Here is a 12004-nt window from a genome sequence, read left to right on the forward strand (position 1 = left end):
TTGGGAGCAAAACATTAATGCACAAAACAAGAGAATGACAAAGCTCAATCCGAGCTCTCCGACTGTAGCAAATCACCACAATAGGCATACATAATCTTCAACTTTCCGAACACCCTGCAGCCGGTCAGCCCATATCTCCCAAACCGTTCAAAATTTGCAGAAACTTCCTTCTGCAAACTTGTAGACCACGCAAAAATGGTTGGAAGGTTTTGAGAATGGACCTGAAATGTGTTGTTTTTAAAGGTCAAAACAGACCTATAAAAATCTACAGCTGTGTACCCTAAACGTGCAGGTAGTCTGCCAAAAGTACAACAAAATCAGTGCTGAATTTGGAAAAACTTTCACGTAGAAAGTTGTAGATCACGACGTTTCCGAAAAGGATAACGAGAATCAAGGAAAAAATAAATCTTTTTCTCAACCAAAATCCTACAACAAAACAGTGCTGAAAATTTCACAGCCTCACTGTAATCTCCAACCGGCCACATGGGGCTTTATTCCAACATTCACTACCTAACATTAGTGGAATCATTGATCCAATGCATGCCTCTATCGTGCACTATGTGATTGAGTAGCTCACACTAAATCCATATAGGAATGATAAAGGTCGAATTTCCATAATGATAGGCGTAATCTTAAATGGTATAATCAATAGTAAAAAAACCACCAATTCCTTGCATTGTTTTGTTTGACTTTCAATCTAATGTGTGGTTAGTATGACCTCATTGATTGTTTAAAATGTCAAGCTGGGACAAGGGAAGGAGCAAATGCAAATTGAGACTTTTTCTCCATATGCAATCACCCATGCTTGCATCTTGAAGGCAAGTTGTCTTATGCAACAAGTTGGCATAAAGATTCATTTAAGAAAGAATGTGCATATGTGAAGCCATTTTGTGGTTGCGAGTTGCAGATATCATTATATTGTCTTGGTTTGTGAGACAATAGGCTTTGTATATTACTTTATTGTTCTTGCTGTGGGCAGCACCGCTGTCTCGGAGGCAACGAAATCTCACTCGCCTATTTGAAATTACATGGACAAAGTCAATAAACAAGGATAATATAGGTTTTCTCGTGCCAAACATCTTCGTGAGATCAAGATCATGAATTCTATATATATATATATATATATATATATATATAAAATTTGGAAACCCCCCCCCCCCCAACAAACACCCCCACCCCCCAAAAAAAAAAAAAAAAAAAAGTTGGATGGTACACTCATAAATTTTTTTGGTGATTTAGTGTATTGTGTGAAAGGCGGCTCGCATTTTTATCAATGAAAATGACTAGGGTTAAGGAGCCACTTTAGAGATACTCAAGAAAAAAAGTGTAATTTTGGGTGGGATTTTGCAAATTTGGTCAGATTTGAATTTTGAAATTTGCATGAGATTCCTCATGCAAAGGCGGATTAGGTAATACCAAGATTGATATTTTTTTAATTTAATTTGGGCCGTCAATTTGAGAAAGTTTAAATTTTGAGGTCTTTTAGGGGTTAGAAACACCCAAGGCCCAGTGTAATGGTACAGTTTTCAGGAAATCACAAGTTGACACATAAGCAAGATTCCTAGCATATTCCAAATTTTTGTCTCTAAATTGGGGCGTGCATGACTTTTAAAAGGCACATGTGTTACAACTGGCTCCTTTACCCTAGCTCACACATGATTTTTCAAGAGGGACCAATGACAACAGATCATTTGGTGATCTTGACCATCCAATTCTTTTAAGGGGCAAACGATAGCGCCCTTGGTTTACCAGAAGTTTGTGCTTAGTTCATCCTTGCCTGATGGCCCTTGCATCGCATGGGTTTGAACTTAGAACCTCATGGTCCCCATGCACATGCCATACCACCACACCATGGTGCATGTCTTGTGGGCATGGCGGGTGTACAATACCCTAGTTTACTCCCTGATTTAACGATGCTCAGCTTACTAGATGATTTGACGATGGACATCAAACCCGTACTGCATCATGTAGTTTGGGCACTAGATCCCTCCTAAGGGACCCGCATGTGAGATAATGACGAGTTCGCGGCAAAACACCTTTACTATGGGATGGGATGCCAGAAAGAGTTCTCTATGAGCCATTTCACGTGGAGCTTCGGTTTGCAACTAGTTGCGAACCACTTTGGTTTCCTATAAGGGGTTGCAAAGGAAAAGTTTGCACCTGGTTGCAAACTAGTTGCGATGCTGCTCTTAGGGGAGGAGGTGGAGCAGGCTGGAGACCACGGAAATTGACAAAATTCTGTTCACTTTTGCAGCTTCGCACAGAAGAAAACACCATTTTTCAATATGTTTGCGAAATTTTGGCTTTCCATGTGAATTGAATACTTGCTGGTTGCCGGTTTGGCAACGAGTTGCCAACCATTGCTCCACATGAATGGGCTCTATATCATTTTCTAAGTATGGAGCCTAATGCCCACAGGCTAGACTTAGAGAGGATTTGTTTTGCACACAAACTGATGGGAATCTCCGACATGGTTCAAACATCAAAGGTTTTGTAAAAGGGTGGGGATAAAAATCTACAGCAAAAGGGGCGCCCTGGGCACTCACTCATCCAATCATGTCCGGACTCAGCACTAGCGAGGCTCAGCAATGCAGCATGATAGAAACCAAATAAATTGAATAAAACTAGGCCTAGGTATTGTTACCTACTTTTGCCGATTAAAAGTGAGGATGGATATGATTTTACGCAAATGGTACAATGCTATAGCTGTATGTTGATGTGGGGAATCCGTTGTCTAGCGCATTTCAAAGTGGAGAGCAGGAAAGCCCACCTCGCTCTACACAGCGCCTACACACACAAAGCCTCTCTCTCTCTCTCTCTCTCTCTCTCTCTCTCTCTCTCATGTGCTCTATACTCCCGTCAGAAGTACCGACCCCTCAAAACACCCACACACACATATACATACACACAAGAAAATACCCACACACGCGCTGCCTTCGTCCTCTTCTGCCTTGCCACATTACAGCTCTCCTCAGCTATGCAGCTTTTGTGGGTTGCCCCTGCTCATTTGCTGCTTCTGTGCTCTGTTGCATTGCTTCAAGTCCTTACTTCCCAAGCCTCTGCGTCCACAGTGGTAGGCTTTTACAGCAAAACTTGCCCACGAGCTGAGAGCCTCATTCTGGCCCAGGTCCGCAAGAAGTTCCTGGTCGACAAGAGCATTACGCCGGCCCTGCTTCGCATGCTCTTCCACGATGCTTTTGTCAGGGTAATGCATTCCAGAGAGAGAGAGAGAGAGAGAGAGAGAGAGAGAGAGAGAGAGAGAGAGAGAGAGATGCACATATACACACATGTATTGACATGCACGCGCACGCGCACGCGCACGCGCACGCGCACGCACACACCCACACACACACACACACACACACACACACACACACCCCTTCTAAACCAGACATCAGACCCAAAGAAATGGCTACTAGAGAGTGCTTTCTGAGGTATGGCAAATGACATCTTGCATTGGCGTTTTCAGGGTGCCGATGCATCTGTCTTACTGGATTCAAAGCCCGGGCATCCAGCCGAAAAGGATGCCTTGCCCAACTTGACATTAAGGGGATTTGATGTAATTGATGCTGCCAAGAAGGCCGTAGAGTCGGTGTGCCCAGGTGTGGTGTCCTGTGCTGACATTTTGGCGATGGCAACACGTGATGCAGTGTCATTGGTGAGCTACATTGTCTCATTGCTCTCTTTGCATGGCACTCTGATGCCTGCCTTAGTATAATATTAGCTTATTTGCTTTTGAGGGTCATTGGCATGCTGGTTGCAACTTTCACTTGTAAGTAGGTTGCCATGGTTTCTTAAGGAAACAGTTAATTTTGGATTGAAGAAGGATTTCTGTGATTCCTTACAAACTGATCTTTAATCTTTGGTGAATGGAAAGGATAGGCTGGAGGCCCTAGGTACGATGTGCCGACAGGAAGGCTGGATGGAAAGGTGTCGATAAAAGAAGAGGCGCTGAACTTGCCTAGTCCGGCATTCCCTGTGGAGCAGTCTAGGGAGAGCTTTTTCGAGAAGGGATTGGATGCAGAGGACATGGTTGCTCTCCTTGGTAAGGACATTGTGTCTATGTGATGGATGTAAGCATGATGCTAAATTTGGGATACATTGTGTGTTGCTGATGATGCGTCGGGTGAGTAAATGCAGGTCATTTTGGGTTGTTAAACCTGATCTCTGGTTTTGCTTGAATCTATCTAGTCAGACATGAACTTTGGCAAGTGAATGAAAGACATCTTGCTGGTTTTTGAGTGAACGTGGTCGAAAATTGGTGGTGTAATGCCATTCAATGTCTATATCGTCTCGTGCCGTCATACAGATGCATTGCTACATTAATGCTATATGTTGTGAAGTACATTGCTGTAGAGCATGTAAGGCTCACTATGAACATGCCACACACCATTTTTACTTGGTTGGCAGGGGCATTCATCTGCTTATCTAGATGAGCTTTGCTAGCTTGCATGAATGTCCGTCCGTTTTGATTGGTATGATCTGTGTATCTCCATTGGTTTAATGTTATATGCTTTTGTCTTGACAGATTTGAGTCAGTATGATCTGTGTATATCCATGTGGATTGATGTGATACGATGTTGTCTTGATCCACAGGTGCTCATACAGTCGGAGTTGCATTGTGTGGGTTCTTCAATGATCGCCTTTTCAATTTTCGCGGTACTGGCGGGGCCGATCCAAACATGAATCCAGTTTTAGCGGCACGGTTGTCAACTGTATGCCCAAACCCTTTTTTCACAGAGTCAGATGCTGACCCCCCCATCAATTTGGATCAAGCAACACCTGCCCTTTTTGATTCTGCCTACTACCACCAACTCGTGGCGGGCAATGGCATTCTCCAGATTGACCAGGAGATCATTGCGGACCCCTCGACGGCATCGCACGTGCGCAATTTCACCTCTCCTCAAGCTTTCTTCCCTGCATTTGTGAAGTCCATAATCAAGATGGCCAACATTGGTGTCATCACTGGATCTAGTCCTCTTGGTGAGGTAAGATTCAAATGCAATGTCTCCAATGGCCATGTTCACACTAGTGGAAAGCCGGCGGCCCCAGCACGAAGGCAGCCGGCGACAAAGTCGAGGCTTCCGGTGAAACCTCCGGTGGTACCTGTGCCATTGACGGGCCATGGTAGGAGGGGATCGAAGCCGAAGGCGCCCGGGGTGGGGCCACTACCGCCACGTAAACCTCCTCATGGCCCATGAGAATATCCCCCATCCCTCAAAGCACTCCTTGATATAGGCTGTGTGAATGGTGTCTTACTAAGTGCATGAGGTCAGCATATCAGCAACATGTGTTTCACTCCCCTCTTGTAATATCTCAATACAAAGGATACATTCATAGCTTTTAAATATGTAACCCTAGAGATGGCGTTTTGTATTCATGACACCATTGAAAGAGCTCTTGTTTTTTCCATTGTCCAAATTGAAGATGCCTTGCTCGTTATCTAGTGTGAATGATACCCTTCTTTATTCTGCAAGATTCGTGCAATTTGTAAAAGTGAACAATATTGTCGTATAGTCAAATGCCAGATAATTGTTTGGTGGAGTTGTGAAAAATACTTTTTCTCTTTTTTTTTTTTTGGGGGGGGGGGGGGATGTTTTTTTTTTTGCAAATTTGGAAAACCTTTATTTATAAATGTGTTGAGGTAAACCCATTATACTCGGAAGGTTTTATACACCTTGATGCAAACAATAATTTCTATGCGATGCTCGAATACCTTGGTGTGAAATGTAAATTTTTTGGTTAAAAATGCAAAATTACGGTTGTATGGACATTGATTTTCAAGGTAAAATGAAAAATGAAAAATCACGGCTTTATGGACATTGATCTTCAAGGTAAAAAATTGGGCATTCAATTCACAAACCTTGGAGACTACCCTAGATACTTGGCATGAATTCTAGTTGTATGACGGGTTTGCCTTTAAAAAACATAGCCAAAAAAATTTAAAATTTCAAGCAAAGTTTTTAAGCATCTTCCTAAGTAGGAGGAAGAAGGCACAACAGTGACGAACAATGAGGATGGGTGAGAGACAACTTTTGAAAGGTTAGGCATGTAACATTGACAAAGTGGTATATCTTTGAGGTGCATTGCCATGCTTGGAGAAGATGAAGAAGCTCAAGGCACACAATAGAGGATGTATTGCTTAGGGCGCACATAGACAGATATGTTAGCCCTAGAGTGATGGTGTATGTATAATGCACATGAAAAAAACTTCCAGTGAGGGAAAAGAAGCTCCAACAGCTCTAAGAGTGTTCACACACATCACTACCAGATATATGGTTTGAGAAATCTCCCTTGGGAGTGATGCGATGAATGAAAGTTGGCACAATGTGTATATGGGAGTGCCATGCTCTAAAGACATGATCAATCCGGGAAGCAAGCCCAAAGCTTTGCGAAAATGCTTCGAACTTCTCATGAGGCAATGCCATTGTTACAAATTTGCAAAGTGGTCTTGTGTGGGCACACAGGCCAAGCTCATCTCTCCTATTGAGAATCTCTCCCTAACATAGTGATAATGCACCTCAATATCCTTTGTCTGAGCATGAAAATTTGGGTTCCTCTCGCAACTGCAAGTGCACTCTGATCGCTAGTGTAGATAATACTGGTAGTGTCCAGTTCGACACTCAAATCATCCATAAGGCATCACTCAATCATAGTTGTGAAGACTGTCTTGTACTCTGCCTTACACCTGGAAGTTGCAACAATAGGTTGCTTCTTGCTCAACCATGATATGCATGAAATACCAAGCATGAAAAGAAAACCACTTATGAACACGTGTGCCAATCTTAGTCTGAAAAAGCATGCAAATCTGGCGGTAATGATTTCCCTTGGGATAAAACAACCCAAGATGTAAAGTGCTACTTAAGTAGCGAAAGATCCTTTTAACAACTTGCCAATGCGTAGACTCTGGGCTGTGCATAAATCAAGTGACCTGTGAGGCTACAAATTGAACAAGGCATCCGCTGATAAAGAGTGACATCCGCAAGATCTCCAGCATCATGAAGACTCAATTTCAAATCTCTGTCCATTAGAGTAGCAATAGGTTTGTAGTCTCAAGTCCGAACTTACATATATAGCAATATGTATGTATCTTGCTTGACACAAAGCAATATCTCCATCACACTGCTTAAAATGTATGTCCAGATAATGATGAAAAAGCCTCGAGTGTTTCATCTTGAAAGTAGCATTCAACTCAACCTTCAACTCAACAATGTGTATCTCATTCGAAATAGTAATAAGCAAATCATCTATATACAAAACAATGCTGAGATATACATCACCCTCATGGTTGACATATAAAGTGCTTTCAGTTGGATTGCTACGAAAGCCTTGTTTAACCAAATGAGTGTTAGCTTTCTCATATCAAGCACGGAAGATCTGTAAGGTCCCCAAAAAAGTGATTGGAGGGACTTGATAGTTGGCCTTCCTTTATTCTCAAATTTCATTGACAACACCTTCTTCAATTCAAAGAAGCAAGGATAGGACCAATAAAAGAGATGACGTCCTCTATCCTTTGGGGTCGTGGATGTACTGGTTATACACCACAAGCATGGTCGATAAAAGGAATTTCTCTATCCTTTGGGCTCGTTGATGTAAGTAATAGAAGAGAAGAAGTCCTCTATCCTTCGGGGTTATGGATGTAAGCAATAGAAGACAAGAAGTCCTCTATTCTTTGGGGTCATGGATGTAAGGGTCATACATCACAAGCTTGGTTGATAAATTAAAAGTTATGATGAGAGCTAGTTCCTACATCGAAAAAATGAAATCTCATTTAGATACCTAAGATCTGTAAAAGACACCCTTTTTCCCATGTTTAAGAGGCAAGGCCACCATTCATAAAGTCCTAGATATGATATGAGACTTATTCTTAACTAACAAGTAGACTTGTGAAAAGTATCCAATTAATTGTATCCACCCATCCGTAGACATAGTTACCTTTGGATACTAGTCTCCCATTTATCACACTGCACTCATCCATTCCTCGTGTTTTTTAATTACGACCACATTGTTTACATGTACAATCAGGGTTCCTTCATTAGAGTCCGAGCATGGTTTTTTTCATACAGCCCTTCAGACATCACCCAAAAAATTCTTTCTTAAGCAGGGTCTAATGAAGACAGTCCTATATTTTAACAAAAAATAATTATCCAATTTTATGAGTTTGCTGCTATCCGTTAAGTCTCTCGATCTATCTATCCAATAGAGCCTTTACAAAGGTTTTCTTATTTACTAACCGCAAAGCCGGCAATCAAAACTTTCCCTATTGCTAACCACCAAGGATAGTGGCTCACCGCAAGATACAATTACTGCTAAGCACAAATTATTCTCCGCTAATCGTGATATTTCCTCGCTCACGGTGAGCTCTGACAAGAGTATGCCATATTAGTGACTTCCTTTTCTAGGCATATCATCGTTCAATAAATCAATCCTCATAAATCTCAAGTCTAATTCTATATACAGTGTCGACAACCATATCATCATAAACCAAATTCCAAATCTAAGTCCAATTTCAAATCCAAAATCACTTCCATTACATACACGGGTAATATAATCATACTAAGGACAATGGTGGCCAACAATCGATGTTGCCTAATTGTCGAAATGACATCAATATGACATGCTACCTAAATTGGCAAAATGACATCAATATGACATGTTACCTAAATTGACGAATCTGTAATGAATATTGTTTAAAATAATGAAAATATTGTTTGTTGGTGTGCTGCCTAAATTGGAGAATCTACACTCGTACTCCCTAATTCGATGGATCTGTACGGATAGTTGGTGTTGCATAATTAAAAAATCAACACCAGGATGAGCATTTACACACTACCTAAATTGGTAAATCTATGTGCACGCGACCAATGGACTAAACAATGCAAAAAAAGAAACCATTTACTACTTCTTTGACACCAAAGTGAAAGATATTTGAGTAATAAAGCAGTTAAAATGTAACATTTAATGGCCTAAAATCTTATGTGTAGCGGAAATTAGCATGAACATAGTGAGCATTTCATTAGAGTTGATTCCTAATGAGAATTACAAGAGTGCTTGGGTGGAGAGAGCAACAAAAAGCATAACACCTAGTTAGATAGCATCGACAATACTTTCAAAAGAGAGAGAGCAATTAAGCTATTGACAACAGTTGAGGACCGGATTTGCATGGAGCCGGTCCCCCCTCCAAAAGGCTTTGTATTATGGTTTCTCCCATCAAGAGAGACATTGTACAATACAATTCTTTGTGTTCCTTCAAGACGAGCTAGTGCAATGAAGATGGAAGCTTCATACACCAAGCAAAACACTTAATCAAACACAACTTGAATTATCCCCGTTCTCAGACCCAAGACCTCACACACCTTCGAAGATGGTGAGAGCTAGCAGGGTATGAGAGTAGATTGAGAGGAAAAAGAAGTATCTTACGAGAAAGAAGTACATCTCCTCACATAATCACTCATATTAGCATAGCTTAGCTTAGTAATTAGCTTGGTAGAGAAGATGAGCATGCATTGAAGCTTGGCTCTTGGTTGGATTTGCATCCACATGCCAAGAGAGTGTTGATGTAGGCTTCTATCTCACAAGCTTGGAGTAGGTGATGAGCTCTCCATTAAAGCTTGGGAGGAGATAGAGTATTTTCCCTTCACCATGGTCAAGTGTGAGAGTGTGTGTGTCAATGCCAAGCAAAAATCAGCCCCCTCTCTCTCTTGGGCGAGCCCTAGCTGCTAAGTTAGTCTGGCTTTTGCCTCATTGGACCTCCCCAGGTCAAGCCAATAGGGATTAAGCAGCATAAGTGATAGCCTTCTGACATGTGTCCCCCTTTCCCCTTTTGTGAGAGCTTTAGATAATTAAATAATTAAACTAAACTCTCATTGGACCCCTTTGCCTCCTGGCCAATAGGAATCAGGCAAGCCATGGGGCTCCTGAATGCTCATTGGACCCCTTGGGAGACTGCCCAATAGTCTTCTAGGACACTTAATTCTTATTGGTTTCTTTTATTAAATGTTTTTAAATTAATTAAACTAGATTTACTCTAGCCTAATTCTCATTGGTCCACTTCAAGGGTCTTCCAATAGGAATTGGGCATACCTTGTGGGCATCTGGTCTAGGGAGCTGACATGTGTCCCTCATTCCCTTTGTGTAAAGGGAGCCTGTGTGTGTGTGTGTGTGGCTTTCTCTCTCATCCCCTAGCTTTGGGGCTCGCCCCCTCCCATGTAGGGATGTAGAAAGACTTTTTGGGCACACACTAAGCATCCAATTTTCCCTAAGGTTGACCTTTGGACACAACCTTTGAATTTTGGAACCTTAGCATTTTGGAAGTCTTAATGGGCTGAACCTTAGGGTCTTTTTAGCCCGTTGTTTCACATGGCTCTTTTGCAGATGGCCCCCCCTTTGGATCCCTATTTTCCCTCCTTTGGATCCCTACTGTGGCCGGTCTGCTAACTTAACCAATATTCTAGCTTTTTCTCCCTTGGCACTTCCCCACATTAAATGATCAGTTTAATATGAGAAAATCATTTAGGAGAATTAGATATTGATTATTATGACATTACCTCTCTCTTGAAATCATAGTCGTCCTCGACTATGGTGTAGAGAAGATAAAGCATATGCATGAGTCCTTTTCTTAGCGGGTAGAGGATCCCTATGTTACCCTACGACATCATTCCATAATGGATGACTAGTCCATTTGGCGCTTGAGAGCCTGAGGCTGCCGCAAGCATGTCTGCACATTAGTCCTATCAGTCTTCCATAGTAGAGTGACAAGCTCTACTTGGTGTTCGGGAGACGTCGTCTCCGCAAACTTGATCTAAGCATGCATACTACTTCATTTTTGTGCACAAATAAAGAAAAAGAGAGTCTTATAAGACAAAAATTTTTGTTCATTTTTAACATTTTGTACATTTGCTTACTCTTGGGAAGCATTGTAAGCATTGACAAGGTTTAGGTTATCCTTTAATTGTATGCCTTGCATCCATCTAGCATCTTCAAAAGGATAATTCTTAAACTTAATAAGATATCGTCGGATAGTCTTACCGCCTCTTAATACCTTGTCTTCATGTCGGAGAATGGACTCGGGCTGCAGCACCTCCTCGTGGTCCTCGATCTCCGGTGGGTCTTCAATAGTTGGTTCTTGAGGTGGCTCTCCTTTGTAAGGCTTTAAGAGGCTCACATGAAAAGCATTGTGTATGAGCCAATGATTGGGCAACTTAAGTTGATAGGCCATCTCATTGATTGGCCTAAGAATCTGGAAGGGACCATAGTACCTTTTTGCTAGTTTAGCATAGTACTTTTGGTGGCCCGTAGGATTCTTGCCCGTCGTGTGCCTTAATCGAGCCTTGGGAAACTTTAACAAGACCCAATCGTTTTCTTTAAAGGCTTGGGCTCTTCTGTGCTTGTCAGCAGCAGCCTTTTGCCTTTGCTGTGAGATAGAGATAGCATCCTTAATCTTTTGGAAAGATTCTTGTAGGTCTCGGCTATACTCATCTGCAGCGAAGATCTTCCCATGTACCTTAAGTAGCAAGGGACTTTTTGATCTTCCCTCAATTACCTCGAAAGGTGCTTTTCCTGTAGAAGTATGTACAGTGTTATTGTAAGCATACTCTACTAAGGGTAAGTACTTCTCCCATTGGGATCTTTGATCTACTTCCGTTACATAGGCTTTTAGTAGATCGAGAATAGTTAGGTTAGCTATTTCACTTTGGCCATCAGTTTGTGGATGATAGGCCGAAGAGAAGTTTAGCCTTGTTCCTAAATTCTCAAAGAGACCCTTCTAGAAATTACTGGTCATTCTAGGATCTCTATCCGACACTATGGACATTGGCAAGCCATGGTACTTGAAAATTTGCGAAATGAAGAGGGTTGCCATTTGATGGGCTTTGATAGTCTTTTTGACAGGTATAAAATGAGCTTGTTTACTGAACCTGTCTACTATCGTCCATATTCCCGTATTCCCATGGATAGACTTAGGCAATCCAAAGATAAAATCCATGGATATGCTCTCCCATGGTGA

At 41.8% G+C, this 12004-nt stretch overlaps 1 protein-coding gene across 1 annotated transcript; it reads left to right on the forward strand.

Annotated features, from left to right (window-relative positions):
- The first annotated feature begins 2787 nt into the window (after positions 1–2787).
- Positions 2788–5442, forward strand: LOC147438098 (peroxidase 44-like). Its single transcript, XM_086487450.1, has 4 exons — positions 2788–3205; positions 3470–3658; positions 3883–4045; positions 4597–5442. Exons 1-4 carry the CDS (start codon positions 2978–2980, stop codon positions 5199–5201), a joined length of 1185 nt encoding a protein of 394 aa, XP_086343576.1. The 5' UTR covers positions 2788–2977; the 3' UTR covers positions 5202–5442.
- Positions 5443–12004: the final 6562 nt, after the last annotated feature.

This window comes from Adiantum capillus-veneris, chromosome 17, assembly GCF_014529385.1.
Source record: "Adiantum capillus-veneris isolate H3 chromosome 17, ASM1452938v2, whole genome shotgun sequence".
NCBI lineage: Eukaryota > Viridiplantae > Streptophyta > Polypodiopsida > Polypodiales > Pteridaceae > Adiantum > Adiantum capillus-veneris.